Consider the following 25,451-nt stretch of genomic DNA (forward strand, 5'->3'; position numbering starts at 1 on the left):
TGACCCGCAGCTCCCTCCACCTGTCTTTTATTTTCTATTTATGCTTCCAGACCGGGAAGAGGAGGAGAAAGGGGTGGGCAGAGGACACAGACGCGGACCAGTGCAGGGAGACAAGCTCCGAGGCCGCGTTCAGCCCTTCCAGCCTCTCAGTAATCAGGGAAGGTGTTAATGGAGGACTCGGCCGTTTGGGAACCTCATAAAGCCGAGAGCATCATGAGCCTTGGGCGCAGCGGGAGGGCTGGAGTCCCGCGGCGCGCCCTGGGCTCCCAGGTCTCCATCCGGCCCTGGCCTTCCAGGTGCTGCTACCTCAAAGATGCTGCTGCCAGCTGGTGCCTGCATAGACGGTGAGCGGGCGGTAGCTCCTGCAGGGAGCTGGGCTAAGCCACTGATTGCTCACCCGTCACCTCCCCGCCTTTCCCTCGCCGTCCTCCCTTTCCTCTCTGCGCTCCCGGGCTTGGCGCCAGCAACCCAACACTTTGGGGTGCGTTCTGCGCTCGAGGGTGGCGTTCTCGGCCGGGTCAGCGCGAGGGCCCGAGGTATCTCTGCAGCCCGGCTCTGGCTAGGAGGCGGGGATGGAGATCCACCCGGGAGAAAACTGACTCAAACCCTGGGAAACGAGAGTTCGCGGGGGCACAGACAGACTCCCGCACCTGGACGGGACGGGGGCCCGGTTACCTGGTCTCGGCTTCCCGAGGGGCTGCGTCGCCCCAGCAACCAGGGGCGCAGTCAGGCCGCGGGGAACGGAGAGAGAACCGGGAAGCCTGGCCTCTGGCCAATTATTTACCTACTCGCCCACCCGGTGCGCTCCTCGCGCTCAGAGATGGGGGCGGGGGGACCTCTGGGAGGCTCCAGCGCGGATGCGGAAGGGGTGTGAGCAGAGAGACTGGCCGCTCCACGGTGCGGGTCCGGGTGGGGCTGCCGCGTTCCCTTTCTGCCCCTCCACCCCTGGGCTACAGCAGGGGCTCCTCCGCAGGGCGCGGGCCGAGCGCGCAGGGGGTTGGGGGATCCCGCACATCAGCGAGCCGCAGGAGACCACTGCCCGGGATGGGGGCCCGTGGGACTGTGCGGGGGTAGACCCACCCCTTCGCCCGCCCCGCAAGCTCTGCCCACAGCTTAGGGCTGGCAAGGGATCCAGCAGGAGCCGCGAATCAAAGCCCTCAGGCTTTCTCTTTCCGTCCCACGTCCCGGAATGTAGCTCAGAGCACCCCGGTAGGGTCCCTCTTTCTACCGGAACCCTTGGTTGCACTTAGCCAGTCCCACCAGTCAACTATTCCTACTAGTTTACCTTCTAAGTTCCCCTCACCCCCGACGTTCCCCTTCCCAACCCGTCCTCTTTAGCTCCTTCTGTCCTCGAGAATCCCCCCTATCTCGGTTCGTGTTCCCAGCCAGGGAGCGGACAAGCCTCCCAGGTTCAGCTCCTCCGCTTGCTGCCTAGGCCGTCGAATGGATGGACGGCGACACCGACCCGAAGATCTTCAGTTGCTCCCGCTCATCTGTGTCCAAAGCAGTGGGTTTAATCCTCTTTGGGGTCACGAACCGTTTTAGGTATTTGATAAAAACATGCATTCTACACACACACACACACACACACACACACACACACAGAGAGAGAGAGAGAGAGAGAGAGAGAGAGAGAGAGAGAGAGAGAGAGAGGCAGAGGTGCGCGTGCGCGCACTGAAGCGCACACAGAAGCTCACACTTCAGAATACAAATTTCGGACGGGAAGATGCTATCGCCAGAAATCTTCCAATCCTCCCAGAGCCCATGATTCTGAGTTTTTACTCTCTTTTACACCCACGGTCTCAGGAGGATGGTGGGGCGTAAGTCTGGAGGTTCTGGGCCAGGAGCCCGACCTGGAAACCGTTTGTAGGGGCGAGGATCAGCCAGTGTGGGGCTTGGGCGCTCTGCAGGGCATCCCGCGGGCCTGGGTGGGCAAGAGTCAGTTGCGAGTTCTTCCACGACATTTTCTCAGAGATCGAGCTCTCCAGAGGCGCGCAAGAGGGTGCCAACACACACACACCCGCCACACACACACACACACACACACACACACACACTTAAACATCTTTCTTTTTTTCCTGAGGGAGGGGATACTTCTGGCACCCAGAAGTACCTTTTAATTGTTGCAGCATAGTTTAAAAGAGCACCGAGTTTTAATCCTCCTTCACGGTCAGACGTCCCGTCCACAACTCAAGCCTTTGCTCGAATGTAAAGAAAATGAAAAGGCAGGTGTTGACAGGCAGTGGGCAGGTGGGGGGAGGGGGCTCCTTCGGGGAAAGGCGGGGACCGTGAGGCCTCAAAGTGCTCAGGGGAAGGCGACATGCCGATGGCCGTTTGCCAGGTCGTGGGCCCCCTTCCCCAGCCTTGTCTGGAGACCCCGCTGGCCTCCGGCGGTGGATCCGGGCGCGCGGGAAAGACTTGCGGTCGCCTTAGGACACGGCGCCCTGCGGGGAACAAAGACCCGCGCCGCGTCCTGGGAGCATCCCCCCTTCTCCAGGCCCTTCTGGTCCAAAGACACCCACACCGGTGTGGGAGCCCCAGGTTGCACTGGGGGGGCGGGAAAGCCCTTCCCTTCCTTGCTCTGCAAAATCGATGGGGTCGGTGTGGCTTTTGGAAGAGGGGGGAATGTGCACGTAATCCACCTGCTGGGAGAACGGCCCAGGGCAGGGCCTTCCCCGCGAAAGGAAGAACCACCTCGGCAGGAACGTATCCCCGCCCTCCACCCCGCTAAACACCGCACAAGACCCCCCAGCTTCCCCTTGGGTCTTTCAGTATTAGAAACAATCTAGAAATCAATCTCCCTTGATTTATGGTGCCTGCCTTGCGGCGGCAGGACTCTGCAAAAACCTTAAAAGTGGAGGAGCAGCGGAGTTGATTTAAACTGGGAAGTCTATTTCTCGGTATCCACGTGTATTTGTACACACACACACCCAGTAAGAAACCTGACTTTTTACTTTACAAGGTGCGAATACAATAGAACCTGAAGTTCTTGCAGCGAGGCCCATTTATGTGGCCGTATTGTGTGTAATGTGGGAGCACCCGCCGCTGCCATCCCCGACGTGTGGTTCACGAGCATCTACCCAGAACCGCGGCCGAGAACTTCAGACCTCGGCTCCCCGGCTCCAGAGGCAGGAAAGAGTAAGAGCGTCCCCCTCCCCGCCCACACCCCAGCGGCGGCTCCTCGGCTGTTGTCGCCAGGAAGCCTAGAAGTTCTGCCAGGGAAGAGTCACAAAGTTCCACGCAAGGGTCCTCCCGTCTTGGGCCAGTTCGGCACTGCAGGAGCTGCACTGGGAGAAGGAAAGAGCTGCCTCTAGGAGGGAGGCATCCCTTACCTTATTCCCATCTGCCAAGGGGCTTTCTCCAAACACTGCCTTAGGAGGGGGCGGGGACTGGGGGGGAGCCTCAGAGTGAACTTGCGAAAAGCAAATAGAACTCTTCTCTTTGCTTTCCTCCTCCTCTTGTGTCTCCAGAAAGTTGGACTTCTCCACTCCATTTCCTTCTGGTCTTCCTCTTGGGACTGCTGAAGAACGCCCCATACAGCTCTCACCCAGAAGACGTCTATGGTAATCTTCAAGTCCAGTGGGAAATGTGGAGCTAGCTGGCTGCTCGTTGACCTAAGAGTGGAAAGGAAAGTGGCCCCCAGGAGTCCGTAAACCTTTCTGGAAAGACTGACTGCCTCCTCTGTCACAATGCTGATCCCTTCTCCTGTTCTCCTCCAAATAGTTCCTCGAGAGGGCAACACCAGGCCACAGACGCTGCTCTTTACGTCCAAGGAGGGCCCCGGGGCAGTGCTGCTGAGGGACCCACAGTCAGGAACATCAGAAACACTGGGACACCAAAACCGCCAACAGTTTTGGGAAACGACTTACTATTTGACATAAAATGAACACGTGGCACATTAGAGACTTAATGGGCTTCTTTTCACTCATTTTACAGCTTAGAAGGTGTTTTGTTTTGAATCAAATATGGGAGAAGGCACCAGAGTCTTTTTGCTGCTTAAGATTTTTAGAAAGCTTTAGAAAAAACCTTCATTGAGGGCCACGGGCAGAGACAAAGGCAGACCTCTGAGATGTTGGAGAACCATTCAGATTCTGCCGGTGAAAAAGCTGAGGGTCAGCTCTGGGTAAAGCCAGCCTTCCATTTCACTGACCAGCTTTTCCCTGCAAGGAAAAGGCTTCCTGGGGGCTGCTATCCTCAGAGGGAAACAGAAAAGGAGGCATGGGGAGGGGACCCAGAACCTGGGTTGGAGACTGAAGCCCAGGGTCTTCGCAGCAGTGAATGAAATAGGTGTAAAGCTAATAAAACATCCTAAGACAGATGAGCCTGCAAAGTGCCGTCAGAGATGGAGGAATAAAATGGGGGGGGAGAAAAAAAGAATGGTTTAATCGAAGTATCTTAAGCAGCCTGACCCCCAAGTCAGAATGATTTAAAGGTTTTATTAGGAGAACAGATGGAAGATGAGAGCATTTCTTGCCGCAGAACGGCCCTTCTTGGATACTCATATGCTGCAAGATATAGCATTATATCAATCTCCTTATAGCTCAAGATATAAATAAAAGGAAGAATGTATTCAAACTCTTCTGTTTGCCAGCAACCTCCCTTGGGTTGCTAACACTGAGGAGAAAACAGTAGAACTGAGGCTATAAAAAAAAAAAAATCAAGAGCTACTGATGTGACCCAATTGCTGCTATTTAGTTAATGGAACAGTCATTATTTTCTTTCTTCGACATAAGTCTAATGATGAAGCAAAAAGAAAGGAAAATAATCATCAATGTGCCACTTCAGATACACACAAACAGAGACTTCCCTGGTGGTACAGTGGTTAAGAATCCTCCTGCTAATGCAGGGGACATGCATTCGAGCCCTGCTGGGGAAGAGCCCACATCCCACGTGCCGCGGAGCCTGTGTGCCACAACTACTGAGCACGCGCGTTGCAATTACCGAAGCCCACGCACCTAGAGCCCGCGCTCCACAACAAGAGAGGCCACCACAATGAGTAGCCCAGGCACCACAACGAAGAGTAGCCCCCCCTCGTCGCAACTAGAGAAAGCCCACGTGCAGCAACAAGACCCAAAGCAGCCAAACATAAATAAATAAATAAATAAATGTATATTCAGAAAAGAAACACACAAACATTTGCTAGCTTTTTCGTTTTATTGATGTTCTTTTAATACATGTTTAAGATTAATATATGCTTAAGTTTAAGATTAAACTAGTGCCCAAGTACTAACAGCACAGAAAGCAATTCTGGATTACGGTTTTATTTATTTTTTTAATAAGGCTCAATTAGATGGAGAACAGCAATGAAATTCTTCTCAAACATAAAAGTGTGAATTGAATCGCTTCTTTTTGGATGGATCTTTGACATTGACGTGACCATATGGACACTGCAAAAGTAATAAAACAAGTTACTGTTGAATTATTTAACAATCATCTCGAAGAAGTACACTTTTCATGGTGAAAAAAAGAGACTGCTAGTAACGTTCTATAGATTATTTGTTCTACCTCCTATAGACTAAGAGGAGAACGATGGCAACATCTGGCAAATGGTTCTAATTAGGGTCCAAGAATCACTTCCTAAATGCATCCTTCCAACTTCAAGAATTTTACTGTCAAAACCTCACCCTTAAAAAATTCTCCAGTCCTCAATTCAGGCAGAGCTCTTATGGGTTTGATTAGAAACAGCTAATGGCACAGGTAGGAACATCCATAAAAGTGAAGGCTTAATTTTTCAATACTGGCTACTGTTAATACAAGCATTTAATGTCAATTCCTTGATTAGAAAGTAGGTCGCTTAGAGGAAATAACTCCTTCTTGCCCCCCAAACATACAGTCAAAGTGGACTATAAACAGAGCTTATCTGTTTATAATCTTAACTGTATAACAATTTATCTTACTAGTAGTATGCTTTTAAAAAGTTAGAGGGAAGAACCCATTCCCATTTATTTTTTGTTCAAAGTAGGGAAGTATTACATAGTTAGTTCATTTTAATCAGTGAGCATAGAGATATATGGCTGCTGAAATATACATTTTAGGAAACGTACAGCACTAAGTTTGGAGTAGCAAGTTTCATGGTTATTTTAAAGACACAGTAGAAAACAACCACAGAAAGAATGGGCAGGGGGTGGGGGGGAGAGAAGGAGAAGAAAGCGGAGGGGAGGGGGAGTAGTAGTAATAATAATAATAGTAATAATAATGGAGAAGGAGGAAAGGAAGGGAGGGACACGGGGGGAGGAAATCATTATCATTATAAAAAACCTACCTGTCAATGTTAGGCAAGTATCTATTTATTCAGCTAAAAATGAAAAATAAATGCTTCTTCCTGGGATCTAGTTTGCAATATTCCGGATTTCTTTTCCTGCCCTCTTTCTACTTGCCTAGTAAACACAACTTATTTGAAACCTCGTGAAAAGTTTCCTCGTAATAAAGAACTCCCATGAATTTCCAAACACAGTGTTTCAAGGAACTGATGCTCACGGTGAAACGTTACAAAATTCCATTAACTTTAAAGGTCCTCTGTTGGTCCTAAGGACTTTATTGTCCATGGCCAGAGCAGCTTGTGAAAAGTGCACACCAGGTTCTATTTAGCATTTTTATTTGACTTGTTTTTCAAATAATAGGTATTTACGAAGTCACGGAAGCACCGAAAACTGCTGCCATCCTGCCGAACTGGTACTCACGTGTCTGCAGGTAGAGCCGCAGCATCTGCCCCTCTGCAAGTGGGCCAGCCGGGTGAGCACCATGTAGCCGGTAGCTGGGTCCACGTAGTTCAGCTGGCCAGCCTGAAGAGTAGTGAAATCAAACAATTCATTCATCTCAGTATTCATCGTATCTCCTCACCATCATTCCTACTCATAAAATACTGCAACATTTTCTTCAAACAATATTAAACTTCTTCCCAGCCATTTTCGTGGCACTTGCAATTAAGGACTGAATGCATTCCAACATTATACACAATCCAACTTTATGTGACATAAGGAGAAAATATACAGTTTGAGAAAAGTGAGAAGTTGATGGAAAAACAAGAACTCCTCTATACCCAATAACGATGTAGCCGCTGCTCAGGTATTTTTCATTCAGTTTCTAGGTAACAAGTTTAATAACAGGTGATTTAATGACTTTAAGAGCTTAAGAGGCTGAAAATGAACTTTCACTCAGAAGTTGCAGTTGCAATTTCAGTACTTAAAATATGTGGATAATGATTTAAACTTACAGAAAAGGTGCTAATCAAAACCAACAGTCCTTAGAGAAAAGCACTACCTTTACTATTATTTAACACTTTTCCTTACCTTCATCGTCTGCTACTCCACTGCATATTTTGCGGTTTTCTTTTTTTTGGAGTGTTGTTAGTGCCATTTTTAAGCAAAATAAAACTATTATTTTTAACATATTAACACTCACTGCTTCACGACTTTGATCAAAAGCAGCTTTTACTACAGCACTTCAGATGTCAAGAAAGCATCCTCTATCTACATTCAAACATAGTCTTAAAAAGCTGTCCCAAGCACGTTGTGTGAAGACAAATAATGCAACCTCTTCTGTGGATTTGGGCCACATGAGTGACATTATTTAGCCTTGAGATTTTGAAGGGGAACTGTCTCCTGGGCTTTTTCTATAACCCTTTTACCACGCAGTAACTCTGCACCACTCTTGCATAGAGCCTTTCCATTAAAATACACGTGACACTTAAATATCTTCTTACATGTATTTTTGCGTATGCGGCAAACTACTTCTTCAGAGTGTCTTCCTCAGCGGCTGAATATTTTGTTCTGGTTCAGCTTCTCATCAACTATGCGTCATGAATAAAGCGTGGAGTAAAAGGACAACTAGAGTTCAAGCCTAGGCCTCCTCTAAGGCATTCCAGCAAAGTGAGCCCAGGGCAGCAGAAATCCAGCCATCAAGTCCCAAGGCCAGCCTAAGGGGCCTCCCGAATCCTTTGGGGCCGCAGAAGCAGATTACATGAAACCAGCGGCACTGAACACTACTTTAGAACGACCGATTGTCAAGACCTTGCTTCTTTATTTACTAAGTCCGTGTTGGAAGACTTGGAAGAAAAGCAAAAGAACGCTGGGAACTCTGTTAGCAGACTTCTTTCTGCTTTTCATCGCTGGGGGTCTTCTGGAACCTGGGAGCCTCACAGATTGTTCCTGGGCCTGGGCTGCTCTCCTGCTCTCCAAGTCAATGGGGAAACTCTGATGGCTGCCCACGCAAACGTAATTTGTCCTCAGTAAGTGAGCCTCAGGTCATGGTGGCAACAGACAAAGGCAGGGCAAGAGTGTTGACAGTCTGACTGGAGAACAAGATGCCCAGTGATGCAGGTCAGCACACGTGAGAGAGCTACCTGCCTGCAGGTGTGGAAGAAGGACCACTGTGAGGGGGCTCTGATTTGTTGAACAACAAAAACAACAAGCTCATTATTGGGTTTGCTTATGGTCTCCTAGACAGCCATTTAACCTGCGATTCTGACACTGATGAAACTGTGTGAATTCCTTGAGTGAGAAAAAGTTTCTTTCCCTTCCCGGGCCGATTGAGCTGGTCGTTCCAGGCCACTGGTGTTTGCTCTATAGAGAATGATACTTTTTGCTTCTATTTACCACATTTATATAGTGCAGTGTGGGAACAAATTACACATTATTTTAAAAAGAGTATAAACAAGAACCATCAAAAGCTGCCAGTCATTTCCTAAAGAGTCTTTGTGCAAAAGTTTCAACACAGAAGTGGATCTCAGGGCCTACTAACTAACCGTGGAAAAAAAAAAGTCAACTTTAGGCAACCTCCAAGGTTTTCTTCTCTGCTCCCCTGGTTCAGGCCAGATCAAATAACACTAGTCATGTCAAGTGCTGGTCACCCGCAGTGTATTCAACAGGCTACTTTTTTTATCTTTTCTATATATATTTATCACAGAACTCACTTGCTCTTTCAAGATGATACAAATATAAACATGCTACCCTTGAACGTATGTAGTCTGTGTCAGAAAGCGTTAAGGGAGGTGATAAGTTTTGATATTGGTGCTAAAAAGCAATTGTCAAATCCCCAAACCAGAAGAACACACAGCTCTAGATTGTCTAGTAAAAATGTAAAGGCCTATTTATACTTTCTTTTGTAACTCTGCTCCGATAGGTGGAAAGGACGAAAGGATGATAGCAAAAATTAAAATAAATTAAAAATAAGTTCATGTTTTATGTTTTCATTATTGAAATCATTGGATGGCAGTGTTTGATACTGCAGATAAACACACACATATTTCCCTGTGACTTCTCAGCTCCTCTACCTCCTCTATCAATGCCTTACACCACTCCCCCAACCCCAAACACAGACGCGCGCACACACACACACACACACACACACAGGACAGTGATGACAGGCCCTAGACTGCGACCGGAGTTTAGCTCGGACACTGATCAGAAAGGAGTCGCGCTCATACTCAGGATAGATCCACGTTAACTCTTTGCCCGGAATAGGAAACTGTGGCCAGTTTTCAAGCGAAAAGTTCTGAGCGGTAACCTTGCACGCCGTCAGAGGCCCGAGGCAGGACTGCACCGACCTCCGGCAATCTCTCTCCAGACCGGGGACGCGCAGGCGCACCTATCACCGGGCGGCCGGGGAGGGCGGGGCTGCAGGGGGCGGGGCTGCCGCGGAGGGCGGGGCGGGGTGTCTGGGGAGGAGGGGCCTCACTGCGCAAGCGCGTGGTCCCTGGGGCTGCGGTCCGGGCGGGGCGGGGAGGGGCGGAGCAAACCGGGTGCCCGTGAGGGACGGGGCGGGGCCTCACCGCGCAGGCGGCAGCATGAAGCTCCGAGATCCTCCGCTCTGCCGCTGTTAACTCTTTGCTCGCCGGACGCCTCGCTGCTCCCTCCGGCCCGCCCTGCGAGTCGGGCCCAGAGCCGCCGCGGTCTCCCTGCGAAGCGGAGCAGAGGGTGAAGCTGAAGCGCTGTCGGAACCCTTCTCCGACCCGGGGCGCTTCTGGCGGCGGGGCGGCGGACGGCTGCCTCCCGAGCGCAGCGCCCACGGACGCCGGGACCCGCCAGGCCGCCATGGCTGCCGCCTTGGGAGGCGGGGCGCTGGGGCCAAGGGGCGGTCCGTACTGCTCCCGCAGAGCCAGGCCGGGCCCAGACCCGCCACCCCGGACTCCGCCCTCCGACCCTCGACCCCGGACCCGCCCTCCGGTCCTGGACCCCGACCCCCACCTCCTGACCTCGGCCCTCCGGATTCTGACTCCCTCTCCGACTCAGGGCCCCGGCCTCCGGACTCGGATCCCGCCCTCCGACCCCCGACCCGGACCCCGCCCTCAGATCCCTGCCCTCGGACCTGGACCCCGACCCAGCCCCGGCTCTCCGGCTCCGGACCTTGACCCCTGACCCCGGATCCCGCCCTCTGGTCCTGGACCTGGCCCTCCGAGCCCAGACCCCCGACCCCGCCCTTGCCCTCCGGACCCGGACCCCGGCCTTCCGCAGCCCCACCGGCCCTGCCCGGCAGATAAAGTGGACCTTAGGCAGCTGAGGAGGCTCCCACACGATGCGGGGACGGGGAAGAACGTGCCTTTTCCACTCTCTGGACTTTCATTCTAGGTGTTCCATTGGTCTTCTGAGGTGACACGTGGACCTTTTTTCTCGTGTCAAACTGGTCTTGGGATCTTTCAGCATAATCGCTACAACTAAGATGCCAGAAAGTGATCAAAATATCCCAGGTTTGTTTATAACCCGCTTGGGCTCGTCCAGAAAAGGCTGAGTATCTACAGGTGATGTGTGCTTGGAGGGCAGGTGGAAGGGGAGCCCTCACGGCCTGGTTCTTTGACCCAGACTAAAATGAGGACCAAAAGGAAGAACGGGCGGTGGTTTCATGTTGCAAAGTATTTGCAAAATCCAAACTAAAATTATATTTCCCGTCCAAAAAATGAAAGTTTTTCTGCTACCCTCCACAAAATTAAATTTGAGAAAATTAGCACAAGCCCAGGAGGTAACTTAAGGCGTTAGAATTAAATTAACACCACTCCTGACTCCCACCCTCAGCCTGTGTTTCAGGCTTGAAGAGTAGCCGTTTTGTAAGTGTTCTTCACTTTTTGAGAAAATGAGGGCAGGAATTGATCCCTGAGGACAAGAGTAGATTGTTGAGTGGTGCAGGAGAAGGATGACCCTGAACCATCACCACCCCTTTTTTGGCATCTGCATTTACCTATAATGATATCTGGATTCTCTTGGTAGGTGCTGATTGAAACGACCCTATTGGTCTGTTATAGTGAATCTTATAGTGAATTAATAAATCGGAATACTGTTTTGCAGACCAATTTCCTTTGTGTTGGAATAATAAATTAGTTATCAGGCTCTGGAGACTGCTTAGTGATCTGAGAAGAGTTCAAAACGTGGAAGCCTGAGGAGGGACCCTCAGTAAAGCTATGGAAAGAGCAACTGTGATTAGAAAAAGGAATTCACCATAAATCAGTTGTGTGTGTTTGCTTTTTGTGTTTTTTTTGTCAAACCAAATTATCAAATAAGGGAAATAAGTCTGGAAGTTCCAGTTGATTACATTGTTTTTAAAACTGAGGATGAGGATCTATTAATAGTTCATGACATTAATTCAAAGGGTGGAGACCAAATTTTATAGAAATGAAATAGACTAGACCAGGTTCAAATAGAAAATAATAGTCGTCTAGGAAGAGTAAACACTAGTTTGTGCAGCTTTTGCTTTGGTGGATGAGGGGCAGGTGTGAATATAAAGGGGTAGGAGCAAGGGAGATCTTTGTGATAATGGAATAGTTCTGTGTTCTGGTCCTGTCAGAAGTCTACACGTGTGTTTAGAGGTAGAACTAGAGTACTTTGTTCCAATGTCACATTCCTGGCTTTGATTTGTGTTACAAGTGTATAAGATGTAACCAGTGGGGGAAACTGGGTGAAGGGAAACTGCTGTACTATCTTTGCAACTTCTTGTGAATCTAATTATTTTAAAATTTAAAAACAGTACTTGGAAAAAGAGATGTTAAAAAAATAGCTTTCGGATTACCCGGTAAAGCAGATCATGAATTAACCAGAACCTTTCCTTATCTCCTCCATCCCCAGGTTTAAAAATCATCCATTAGTTAGTAAGGCCTTTGGGCATTTAGGCCCAGAAAGCTGTTTTGTGGGACTTCCCTGTTTTGTGGGACTTCCTTCCCTGTCCAGTGGTTAAGACTTCACGCTCCCAATGCGGGAGACCTGGGTTCAATCCCTGGTCAGGGGACTAGATCCCTAAAATTCCCGCACGCTGCAACAAAGATCCTGTGTGCCACAACTAAGACCTGGCGCAGCCAAATTAATAAATAAACATTAAAAAAAAAAAGAAAGCTGTTTTGTACTATTCACGTTACATGTGTGTGCATTCTTATATATCTTTAAACATAATCTGAGCTGGAAATCTGTATAGTTAAGAGTTGATAAAGTATTTTAGTACAAATTGTTTCCAAACAGATTTGATAATTAGAGTGTCATTTAGACTTTGAATAGGTTATCTGCCCGTTTCAGTTTTCGTCTCATCTTCACACTTGGGAGTCAGTGTCGTGGCACGTCACGTAACTTTCATTCACTGCATCTCTTGTTTGAAAGAGCCTCCTTGGATCTTGACCCTTACGTTATTCTAGCGCGTGTTCATTTCTTCTCAGACTGTCTGCGCTCACAGTAGACACACCTGTATGAAAATGGGGGCACGGTGTTCCACCTTAGAATGGTAAATGTAGTTCCCACTTTATTTATGAAGGATTTACACCCAGGTTTGCTTTAGAAAGAGTTCTGTGCCCCATCTCTGCATGTTACATGATATGGCATATATTTTATCCCCCTTCCTCTCATCTGTGATGTTTGTGTTGATACTGAACATGTTTGTTATTTGGAGGAGGAGGAAGGAGTTTCAGAGAAATGTGTTTCCCTAGGCTTCCCTAGGCATTGATTTTTAAATAGGTACATTAGCCCTCTCTCTGTTGTAGGCTGTGGATCACACAGCTTTGTCTGGTTACAGTAAAAGGGATGGGCTCCCATCACCGTGAGGCAGCACTTGATCTAGGCTCAGTGCCACGGCCAGGGCTCAGGCTCCTTTCCCAGCTCTGCCTCCTTATTGCTCGTGGCCTTTTCAGGCAGGTGCTTTTCTCGTGGGTGAAGGATGGCTGCAAACAGCTTTCTCATCCTTGGCCAGCTGAAAAGAGAGCCTTTTTATGAAGGTCCTGGACGAGAAGAAGCCTTTTTGCCCCCAGAAGTTCTAACAGCCATCTCTTCATCATGTGTCCGTTCCTGAACTGATCTTCACGAGTATAGCTTGTGCCGAAGGCAGTCGGGGCCTGTCTCGGGAACTGCCTTGTGAACCCTCCCAGACCCAGGCCTGAGAACGGCCTGTATTGATGCTGGGGACACAATTAACAAATGTCCACTGCAGTGTGACTTGCAAAGGCAAAATAAATTCCTCCAACCCACCCAGTCCTCTTAGCATTTAGTATTAATTGCTTATTGTTTAAAATATTTTTCATTGTTCCTCTGGTTCCCCTCTAGATGTCCTTCCTTTGATCTCCCACAATTATTTGCTCCATTTTAGCTTTTTACATGTAGTAATTTTGGGGGCACTGTTTTCTTAACAGATTGTAAACAAGATGGTAGGGCAACAGTACCTTTTTGGTACCAGGGACCTGTTTTGTGGAAGACAGTTTTTCCATAGACGGGGTGGGGTGCTGGTGCAGGATGGTTTAGGGATGATTCAAACGCATTACATTTATGGTGTACTTTATTATTATTACATTGTAATATACAATGAAATAATTATACAACTCACCATCATGCTGACAGGAGGCGGAGCTCAGGCAGTAATTGAAGCGCTGGGGAGCGGCTGTAAATACAGATGAAGCTTCCCTCGATGGCCCACCGCTACCTCCTGCTGTGCGGTCAGTTCCTGACAGGCTGTGGACCAGTAGCGGTCTGTGGCCCGGGGGTTGGGGACCCCTGTGGTAGGGAATATGCTCTTTTCATCTTTGTATCTCCACAACCCCACCTGTACTTTTTTACCTATTGCTATGACACTTAGTGAACAAAGGCTTTTCAAATGGGCAAGTCCGTGGTTGTTCATTCTGAAATATGTAATCCTTAGCTAGTGGATAAACATTTCATATGAAATTCTAAAATTAACATTCTTTACATAATGATGCAAATTTGAAAGTATTTACTATGGATTAATAATTACAAATAAATACTTTAAAAACTGGGTGATAAAGATACTAACTCTGAGGTCTTATTAAATTGTATTTATTAAATAGCATTGGGCCATTTTACTGACAATCAGGACATATGTACACATTATCAAAGTGTCTGATGTAAGCCCCCAAAAGCTGCCTCTGATTAACTTTAAGTGTTATTATCTGCGTTATCTTTTAACGAATTATGAATGTACTGCACTGTTAGTGGGCAAATGGGTGCTGGGGTCACAGAGCACAGACGTCTTGTCCGGGCACTGCCTGTTTTGCGCAGTTGTTTTGGGACACTGGTTTATGTATTTGATGTTTTTCAAATAGCCGGATGGTGAGTTATGACATGTCATGCTCCACGTAGAGCGCATTTCACTCTCAATTCTTATGATTGAGAGCAAATGTTACACGCCCCTAAGGTCGCCCATAGGGAATCTTCGTTTCATTTCATCCGACATCCCATAGCACACTTTGTTTCACAGAGCTGGTCTTAGAAAATTCTTCGGGGAATTATAACCGTTTCTGTTTGCCAGCCCAGCGAATCTCGGCTTTTTCACGAGGGGTGCTCGCCCACCAGCGCTGCCTGCCCAGAGCGCACCTGCACTCGGCTCCTATCTTTCCGTTTTATTTTTGTCTCCCTGGACAGACAAGCTGTGGATGGGCTGCCTGACATGAAGGAATCTAGCCATTTCAGGTCCTCCTCCACCCTCGCAATCACTCTCTACTGAGCAGTAGACCAGCTTCTTCCCCCACCGCCAAGGTGAGGCGGCAGGCTTGACTTGGTGGTTAAATTCGGGGCACTCGGACAGACAGTACTTACCCGACTGCATTGAAAGCAGCAGCCCTCAGCCCTTCTCACTGCACACTGTGCCCTCCCATGATTTAATCTATGCTTACGTTTTTAATCTGCTACCTACATGCTCACGGCTCCCAGATATCCGCTCAGGACCCACGATTGTGGGCTCCCAACACCTACTCTCCACCTGCCTGCTGTACAGATACACTTACAAATACCCCCAAACTCAGAATGGACTTCACCATTATTCCCTTCGAAGTCCTACTGCCCCGTTTACTTCCTCTTTTAAAAGCACAGCAAATTCAGAGATTTCTTTTCAGAGCATGACCCTTCACTCTTTCCACATCTCCCTGCCCATGGGATCACCATGTCCTACCCGTTTTACTTATCTATGTCTCAAACCTGTCCTCCTTTGCGTCTATCATTCTTCTAGTTCAATTTGTTATCATTTCTTTCCCCACGGCTACAGCTAGAACAGAATGGCTCATTGATGTAAATAACAAATAATGAGGACTTATTCTGTATCAGGGCCCTCTCCTAAGTGCTGGAGACGGATTGTTCATACTTCACGCGCGATATTTATTCTGACAAAGATATCCATCAGCTCCTTGAAGTGGTGAAGTCGTGCCTGTCCCTAAACCTCTGTTGCTATGTTCCCTCCTCTATGAAGCCCTCCCTGACTGCTCATCTTGCTTACCGCCTCCTCTGCAGGCTGGGCTGGGCACACCACTTCAGTGCTCCATCCAAAACGTGTCTCTATGTTTGCACTCTCTTATTGTATGTATTTGCACTCTCTTATTGTATTTATGAGGGCTTTTTTACTAGCAGCTTGTGAGGTCTTTAAGGGCAAAGGATTGTCTTAATCATCTTTGTATCCCTAGCAGCACAAGTACATAGGAAATGCTAAAAAAGAAAAGCTTGTTGAAATGAATGGATGAACACATAACGGCAGCAAAACCCCACATCTGTGTCACACAGTAAAGAAACGATACAAATGCACTTTCCCCTAAAATTTTATGGTTAAGAATCAGTGTTGGGTTTTATCGACACATCGGTTGATCTCAGTCTATTGTCCTGAGAGACAATATCCTAAGATAACCACAAGGTAACCGTGATTTTATCTGGTAATCTATTTAGTAAGCTCCCCCCAAACAGTCATCGAATTAATGGTAAGTGCAGTGTATGGGCTGCATTTCAAATGAAGTCAGTGTATGTTGACAGTGAAGTGCAGCCTTGTTAACCCTGAACAATCATTCCAATTATAAACTACATGCACACAATCACTGTCACATAAAATATCCAGACTAATTACTTCTAGCCCTTTTGTTATGCAATTATTCAAAATGAAACCTACTCTTATGGATATTCGGTATTAACAGTGTATTTCCCAGAAAGAACATTGCTAAAGAGCTAGCAAGAATGTGATTCCATTTGTACCTTATTACAATAGATGGATTAGTGTTGTGCTTTTACAATTACACGGGCAGCCACTGTTTTGTAGGATTTCCCACTTACCAACACAGCAGCAAAGAGATCTCGGTTCAGGTCGTAAATACAACATACAAATCAGAGCCTTGTTCTCTGCACTCTTGCTGCAGCCTGAGGGAGAAGAGCATGTCCACTGTTCCATGACTGCAGTGAAAGGCACACTGAGTTTCAGGTCAAATATCCATGACATTGATGTGTCTGACTAGTCTGCCTAGTATGGCCTATGTTAATATCCTCCCCGTGGTGGGCAAGAGGGATATGCCTCAGTGATCAGCATAGCATACAAGCCTTTTAGGTTTCCTACAGGTGTAAAATTGATGCATCTGTGGAGTCCTGTGGAATGTCGATCTTCTACATGTAGCTAAACTGTACACTTGCTGTGTGAATGGTCATATTTGTACAATTCTATAAGGATGCTCTCACCACCAATTGCTCTATCTGATGGTATTTCTTTCTTTTTTTTTTTTTTTGCAGTACGCAGGCCTCTCACTGTTGTGGCCTCTCCCATCGCGGAGCACAGGCTCAGGACGCGCAGGCTCAGCAGCCATGGCTCACAGGCCCAGCCGCTCCGCGGCATGTGGGATCTTCCCGGACCGGGGCACGAACCCGTGTCCCCTGCATCGGCAGGCAGACTCTCAACCACTGCGCCACCCAGAGAAGCCCCTGATGGTATTTCTTGATGACACATTTCGATAGCATTGTTAAAGAAGATAGTTTTGGGTTTGTCTATGCTTGTGATTTGTTCAACTTTTCCTTCATGTACTTTGAAGCTCTGTTATCAGGTGCATAAATACACAGGATTGTGATAGCCCCTTGACTTTACCCCGTTATCATTATATAATGTCCCTTTTTACTTCTGATAGTTTCCCTTGTTCTGAAATGCGCTTTGTCTGATATTAGCATAACCACTCCAGCTTTTTTTCTTTTTTTAATTAATTAATTAATTTATTTATTTATTTTTGGCTGTGTTGGGTCTTCGTTTCTGTGCGAGGGCTTTCTCTAGTTGCGGCGAGCAGGGGCCACTCTTCATCGTGGTGCGCGGGCCTCTCACTGTCGCGGCCTCTCTTGTTGCGGAGCACAGGCTCCAGACGCACAGGCTCAGTAGTTGTGGCTCACGGGCCTAGTTGTTCCGCGGCATGTGGGATCCTCCCAGACCAGGGCTCGAACCCGTGTCCCCTGCATTGGCAGGTAGATTCTCAACCACTGCGCCACCAGGGAAGCCCTCCAGCTTTCTTTTGATAAGGGTTGTCATGGTATAACTTTTCCTACCCCTTTATTTGTTTTTATATTTTAAAATGAATTTCTTTTAAGCATCATATAGTTGGGTCTTTTTTAAAATCCAATTTCACAAGCCCTGTGTTTTCATTGGTATTTAGACCTATAATGGGCTAATGGTGCACGCCCCCCGCCCCCCAAATATATGTCTGTGTTCTGATCTCTGGAACCTATAAATGATACCTTTTCTGGAAAGAAATGGTCTTTTCAGATGTAATTAAGCTAAGGATTTTGAGATGAGGAGGTCCTCCTGGATTATCCGAGGTGGCAGTGTTGAATCCCGTGAAAAGTGTCCTTATAACTGACATACGGAGGATATGATGATATGACAATGGAGGGAGATGCTGGAGAGATGCAGCCAGAAGCCCAGGAAGCTGGGCAAGGCAAGGAAGGGATCCCCCCACCACCGGAGCCCTCAGAGGGACGGCAGTGCTGCTGGATTTTGGCTTCCAGTCCCCCAAATTGTCAGAGAGTAAATTATTGTCATTTCAAGTATAATAAAATATGCTTGCATCATTCAGCGTCCATCTAAAATGGTATTTCCTCCTTCAACCCTTTCATATACACATAAAATGTGATCTCGTGTTCTTCATGACAGCTTGTTTGTAAAATTGACCTCAATAATCCACCCCCATCCATGTGCTCATATCCCCTCGTGTTGGGATATTTGCATCTCCTCCCATCAAGCGTTGAGGTTTCTCTTTCCCACTTAAATTGGAACTTGGTTATATGACTTGCTTTGACTATTGTGACTTTAGCAAACGTGACACAAACCACTCTTTGTAAAGCTTGCATGCCCCCCTGCTTCTTTTAGACAGAGTTGGAATCATGAGACCACGCTGTAAATAAACAAGCCCACGATAGTCTTTGGCAGAGCACTCGAGGAGGAAAACTGAGGCGCCCCTGCTGACTGCAGTACCCACCGCCGGATGTGTGAAGGAGGCCTCCTTAGTCCAGCCCCCGTCAATCTGTCAGATGGATACGGCCTCAGGAGTGATTTCTGGGTAGACCAGAAAAAGAACTGCTCAACTGAGCCTGCCCAATTTGCTGCCTGTGGAGTCATGACAGATAAAATGGTTGTTGGTTTAAGTCAGTAGGTATTGGGGCAACTTGTATCATCAACGGTTAACTGAAACACTTCCCTAATGCCCCTGTTTCAGTCAAAGCAAGGTAACTGCTTTAATGAGCAATACCAAGGTGTGAATGAATTTCTACAATGAAAGTTTATTTCTTACTTATGCAAAACCCACAGGATATGTTTCTGGTCAGTCAGCTCTCCTTCAAGTAGTGATACCGGAATGCAGTCTCCGTTTCGCACCACTATTTTTAACTGATAACCTCTAAATTCACCAAAAGGTACCTAACCACTTCAGCCTGGAAGTGAGTTCGTCCACTAGCCATAACTCCTTATCTGGATGGAAATGTATCCAACTCGGTCCTTGCCATCTCTGATTTACCCCTCTACCCCTTTCCTCTTCATATCTTCTTAAGACATAAATAATTATGTGTCCCTTCTCCCAACACTGAGCTATAACCTTAAAGAATACAGTCGTATCTGCTAGAGTCTGTTGTAATACCGAACCTAAATCCTTATATACGGTAGAGGTGCCCTAATACACATCTATCATCTTATAGAGTTTTCAACGTACTTTCAGAAACTCAATTTCATTTAAATCTCACAACATTTTAAGATAGAAAATATATAATCATATCCAGTTTTTACAAATGATGGAACTGAGGACTAAAGATTCTAAGTGATTTGCCCAAAGTCACCACCCAGGAAACGGCAGAGCTGGAACTGGAACCCTATAATATGACTCAAGTCTTTTTCATACGGTCAAAAATATTTATTTAAGTAAACTAGCGCTTTGCCTTTTTTCCCCCCTAATTTGTCCTATGTCCAATTCAGTCACCACATTTCATTCATTCTTCTCTCATAATGTGTGTCTCTCTTTCTTTAAATTCCTATTGAAATCTTACCTGGTTTGGGTCGTTGTCACTTGATGACTAAGTTACTGCAGTAGATGCCTAAATTATAATTCCTGCCTCTATTCTGTTCCTCCTCTAATTAATTCTTAATACTGTTGTCAAAATAACAGTACTAACACCTCATTTTAATTGTCATTTTCTGGTTGGAAAATCCTCAATGTCAAAATTTTACATGTAGGATAGAATATGAACTAATTAGCTAGGCATTTTTGGTACTCCAACACTTTGACCCCTGAAGTATCTTTCTAGTCTCACGTCCTGTTACTCTCTAGGTCAAACATTCTGTACTAGTCAGGCTAATTTACTCACCTCCCCTAAATTATCCATGTTGCAGTCATGCTATTTTGTCTCCACAACAGTTCCCCAAATATGTTTCATTGTCCATCACTCCTCCATGGGACCCTGAGAGAAATTCTGACCAGTCTAAGTCAACCTTGGAAATCCCATTCTTTCTTCACTGATTGATTTACAAAAGCTCCTACCAATGAGACACGGGGGAAATTCTGCAGGAATGCTTCTGGGAAAGGTTTTCTTACTCGTATAACAAGACTAATGGGACCTTAGTTTCCAGGCATATGGCACAGTAGGTATCCTTAAAAATTTCCCTTACCAAAAAACCTAGATAGAAAAACCAAACAACCATATTTTTAAATGCACAGTTAAGCCTGAAAAAGTAGGAAAAATCTAGGTACCAAAACCTGAAAACTGAGCTAAACATCAGGGTTGTAATTTGTCTCTGACACTACTGTTGTCCTGGAGAATTTCTCAGTCTTGGGAGTTGAGTCTTAGTGGCTGATGGAGTCATTGGCCTGTGCTGATTGACTGGTCTGAGACAAGATCCTCGGGTTGAGACATCCTGAGAGCTGTTCCCTTAGTGAGGGCAGCACTTGACCTTTGTCAGAGCCCTGCCCTTGGTGAATGGCTGGACTATAAAACAAATCTGCCCACCAGGAGTGAGAGAAGGCAGGGCTCCTTTCTGACTCTGCCTGGACTCCCCGGAAAATCTGTAAAGAGAGGTCTGCACACACATGAGTTAGAGGTTAAAGTTTTATTCCCTACTATGTTAGTCTGCTAGGGCGGCCACAACAAAATACCACAGACTGGATAGCTTAACCAACAGAAATCTGTTTTCTCACAGTCTGAAGCCTGGAAATCCAAATCAAGGTCTTGTCAGGTTTGGTTCCTCCTAAGACCTCTCTCCTCGGCTTGCAGCCAACTCTTTCCCTGCTGTGTTTTCACATGGTCTTCCCTCTGTGTACATGCAACCCTGGGGTCTCTCCCTCTTCTTACAAAACACCAGTCCTATTTGGATTAGGGCCCTGCCTTATGGCCTCATTGAACCCTAATACTTCTTTGAAGGTCCTACTACAAGTACAGTCACATTGGGGGTTAGGACTTCAACAGATGAATTTGGTGGGGAGTACAATTCAGTACTATTACTTGAAGCAGGTAGTAGGTAGTAGGTAGTAGTACTACCTACTTAGTCTTGTAAAATCTAAGTCAGGATGAGAACAAGAATTTGTCCTAAGTTAGTAGAACCCCTGGATGCTTGACAGGAGCAAAAAGAAACACATTCTCTCTAGTGAGATAAAGCTTCAACATTGGCCCCACAAGATTCCTCAGAAAAAGTCCTCTGGCCATGATTTCACAACCCAAAATTACAAAGCACAGGAGGAATCAAGGCATCATGGGCAACGGCAAACGCAAATAACAAACAGTACACTCTGACAACCAAAAATTCCAATAATGGAATTATTGGTTAGAGAGTAAAACATAAAGGCCTAACATGTTTAAAGAAATAAAAATGAGAATTGAAAACATGAGACGGAAGCAACACAAGCGGTTTAAAAATCAAAACAGGTTGGAATGACAACTAAATGGAAATTCTAAATGAAAAACAGAATACCTAATGTTAAAAACTCAAAGAGTGGCTTAAAGGGCAGATTAAGCACCACTGAAGTGAAAATTAGTTAACTAGAATGAGAATATATAACATACATATATTAGTTAACTAAAATGAGAATGTGTGTGTGTGTGTGTGTGTGTGTGTGTGTGTGTGTATATATATATATATATATATATATATATATATATAAATATTTATGGGGTTGGCCAAAGAGTTCGTTCAGGTTTTTCCATACACACATACACATACATAATGTTTCCCAAATTAAAACACAGAAAGATCAAGAGATGGAAGATTTGAAATAGGGGTAAAGAGACATAGAAGACAGAAGGAAGATAGAATTAGAAGGTCTACCATATGTCTAATTGGGTTCCCAGAAGTAAATAATATATTATAAATGATGGGAAAGAGCAATAAGAATTTTTTCCTGTAACTGAGAAAACACAAGTTCCCAGATTCAGAAAGTACAGTAACTTCCAAACAGCATAAATAAAAAGACACTAATGCACATCATAGTGAATGTATGGAACATGAAAACAAATAGATCTTAAAAATGGCCAGAGAGAAAAGTCAGACTATCCACTCAGGAATTAAATTAGACCAACAGCAACTTGAAATCAGCAACCTTAGAAACCTGAAGGCAACTGCTTAATTGTTTCAAAATGTTGTGATGAAATTCCTGTCAACCTAGAGTTGTACATCAAAGCAACCAGAGAATAAGTGTGAAATAAATATTTTTTCAGACAAAAAAACTATTTATCATCGACAGAAACGTAGTAAAGGAACTCCGTAACAACATACTGCAGAAAGAATGGAGATGTGAGAAGGGAAGTTAAGCAATGAAACTTGTAAATCTGTGAGTAAGTAAAGCTAAACAAAGACTGATTTAAAATCATGATACTAATGTCTAATTAATGGAATTTAAAAATACTATTAAATAAAGCTAACACAATGGTCAATAGTACGATGTAAGCCAGGAGAGGAATAAGCAGAATTGAAGAGTTCAATAATCTTGTATTGTTTGGGAGGAGGAAAAAGCTATGGAATAAAGTTGTTCACTTAAATATGCTTACTACTTTTCAAAAATAACCACAAAAAGGATAAAATATAGCATATAATTTTGAAAACAGAAAAAAATGGCATAAGGAAAAAAATCAATCCAAAATAAGAGAAAGAAGTGAAAAAAATTAGATGCATAAGAATTATAAAAATAAACACAACTATATTAGTAATCATCAAATAGAAGTGAACTAACATCTCAGTTAAAGATTAAAATTATTAGAATGAATTTTTAAATCTATATGCTGCTTAAAAGAAACATATGTAAAATATTTAGTGCAAAAATATTGAAAGAGAACAGATGAGAAATTATATACCAAACAAATTCTAACCAAGAGAAAGCTGCTGTAATTATATTAATAGCAGATGAAATAAACTTTAAGGCAAAAAAAGTTAGAATATAAAGGGATACTACATAATGTTAAAGAGTTTTGTTCACTCGAAGCTTTAATACTTCAAAAACAGTATGCATTGGGTCTTAGAATATAACTTCCTAAAAGTGTTTAAATGTAGCTGAAGAAATCTATAGCAAACATTATACTAAATGGCTAAACTTTAGGAGAACCTCCTTTAAAACGTGAAATAAGAAAAAGATATTTGCTGTTACCACTTCTCTCAACAATATACTGAAAGCCCTTATCAGCATTAAGACAAAAAAGAAAATTAAAAATTGTAAATTTTGGAAAGACAGAAACAAAACATGGTGAAGTTGTCATAGAATAGAAAACAACAATAAGTTTAGTTTCATTGTGAGAACAAATGAGAAAATTTAACTGGGTTACTGGAGATAAAAATCAATATTAAAAATCAACTTTATTTTTATGCATGTTACAAACAATTAGAAGATACAATTTTAAGAGATAGATTTATAATGCATCAAAAATATAAAGTACCTAGGGATGAATATAAGGAAAGCTGTGCTATACCATACTGGTGTAAATTGTAAAACTTTGTGGAAAGAGATAAAAACCACTGAAGGAGTATTATGAATAGACACTCCATATTATGGCAATGTAAATTCTTAAATTGATCCCTATATTCAATGCATTTCCCAGCATACAAACCAACAGGGGTGTTCATTGAACATGACATAAAGTGGATCTTAAAATGGAATCACAGAAAAAACAAAAAGAATCATTTCAAATGGAATTATTTTATGTGGAAGAGAAATGAACAGACTACCCCAGAAAACTTTGAAAAGAGATGTGGGTGGGACTGTCCTATCAGATATGCAGGCAGATTGCAAAACTAATGCAGTTAAGACACTGTGGAGTCGGAGAAGTGATAGACTAATAGTTATTGGAACAGAACAGAAAACTCATAAACAGCTTTATGTGTATATGGAAACTTGGTACAGTACAGAGATGGCATGGAAGATCAGCAAGGAATATGTGAACTATTCAATACAGAGTGCTAGGACATTTTGGTAAGTACAAATAAAATAGAAATTCTATCTCACTCTATGTGCAAAAGCCAGTTTCTGATGGATAAAATACTTCAAAATAAAAATTTAAAATTTCTAAGACAATATATGAGATTATTTTATGGCTTTTAAGTTAGAGAAAATTTTCTTAAACAAGATATAAAAAGCACAAAACATAAGGAAAATGATGAATACATTTGGCTACATTAAAATGAAACTTCTGTTCTTGAATATCTACCATTAAAAAGTGAAAAAACAAGTCAGAAACTGGAAAAAAATATCTGTGATATATACAACACACAAGAGACTCTTGTTCAGAAAATATAATAAACTTGTATATATTAATAAAAACAACAGAAAAGAACACTATGAGACTAGATATCAATTACAGGAAAAAAAATCTGTAAAAAAATACAAACACATGGAGGCTAAACAATACACTACTTAATAACCAAGAGATCACTGAAGAAATCAAAGAGGAAATAAAAAAATACCTAGAAACAAATGACAATGAAAACATGATGACCCAAAACCTATGGGATGCAGCAAAAGCAGTTCTAAGAGGGAAGTTTATAGCAATACAATCCTACCTTAAGAAACAAGAAACATCTCAAATAAACAACCTAATCTTACACCTAAAGCAATTAGAGAAAGAAGAACAAAAAACCCCAAAGTTAACAGAAGGAAAGAAATCATAAATATCCGATCAGAAATAAATGAAAAAGAAATGAAGGAAATGATAGCAAAGATCAATAAAACTAAAAGCTGGTTCTTTGAGAAGATACAAAAAATTGATAAACCATTAGCCTGGATCATCAAAAAAAAGAGAGAGAAGACTCAAATCAATAGAATTACAAATGAAAAAGGGGAAGGAACAACTGACACTGCAGAAATACAAAGGATCATGAGACATTACTACAAGCAACTATATGCCAATAAAATGGACAACCTGGAAGAAATGGACAAATTCTTAGAAATGCACAACCTTCCGAGACTGAACCAGGAAGAAATAGAAAATATGAACAGACCAATCACAAGCACTGAAATTGAAACTGTGATTAAAAATCTTCCAACAGGGGGCTTCCCTGGTGGCACAGTGGTTGAGAGTCTGCCTGCCAATGCAGGGGACACGGGTTCGTGCCCTGGTCCGGGAGGATCCCGCATGCCGTGGAGTGGCTGGGCCTGTGAGCCATGGCCACTGGGCCTGTGCGTCCGGAGCCCGTGCTCCACAGTGGGAGGGGCCGCAACAGTGGGAAGCCTGCGTACCGCAAAAAAAAAAAAAAAAAAATCTTCCAACAAACAAAAGCCCAGGACCAGATGGCTTCAC

At 44.6% G+C, this 25,451-nt stretch overlaps 1 protein-coding gene and 1 long non-coding RNA gene across 3 annotated transcripts; one reads left to right on the plus strand and one right to left on the minus strand.

The window, feature by feature from the left end:
• Window positions 1–5,245: 5,245 nt before the first annotated feature.
• On the minus strand, window positions 5,246–10,073 carry C2H1orf53 (chromosome 2 C1orf53 homolog). Its single transcript, XM_060126880.1, has 3 exons — window positions 9,770–10,073; window positions 6,681–6,782; window positions 5,246–5,387 (listed from the first exon to the last, which is right to left on the minus strand). The coding sequence occupies exons 1-3, from the start codon at window positions 10,031–10,033 to the stop codon at window positions 5,316–5,318; spliced, it is 438 nt and encodes a 145-aa protein (XP_059982863.1). The 5' UTR covers window positions 10,034–10,073; the 3' UTR covers window positions 5,246–5,315.
• LOC132507471 (uncharacterized) lies at window positions 9,794–19,559 on the plus strand. 2 transcript variants are annotated; one of them, XR_009536202.1, is made up of 3 exons: window positions 9,794–10,684; window positions 14,835–14,948; window positions 16,947–17,785. It is a non-coding gene; the product is annotated as an uncharacterized LOC132507471 (long non-coding RNA). The 2 variants fall into 2 exon arrangements; XR_009536203.1 differs by lacking the exon at window positions 14,835–14,948 and adding an exon at window positions 18,562–19,559 and having other exon boundaries at window positions 9,814–10,684; window positions 16,947–17,141.
• The last annotated feature ends 5,892 nt before the right edge of the window (window positions 19,560–25,451 follow it).

The sequence above is a fragment of the Lagenorhynchus albirostris genome, chromosome 2 (genome assembly GCF_949774975.1).
Source record: "Lagenorhynchus albirostris chromosome 2, mLagAlb1.1, whole genome shotgun sequence".
Lineage (NCBI taxonomy): Eukaryota > Metazoa > Chordata > Mammalia > Artiodactyla > Delphinidae > Lagenorhynchus > Lagenorhynchus albirostris.

Bases quoted from the DNA above. Each gene is read 5' to 3' on its own strand.
- C2H1orf53 (XM_060126880.1), bottom strand. From the start codon at position 10,033: ATGGCGGCCTGGCGGGTCCCGGCGTCCGTGGGCGCTGCGCTCGGGAGG. The intron at 6,783-9,769 runs GTGAGGCCCCGC...ACTACTCTTCAG, and splicing joins TTCATGCTGCCGCCTGCGCG to GCTGGCCAGCTGAACTACGT. The intron at 5,388-6,680 runs GTGAGTACCAGT...TTACTTTTGCAG, and splicing joins GCGGCTCTACCTGCAGACAC to TGTCCATATGGTCACGTCAA.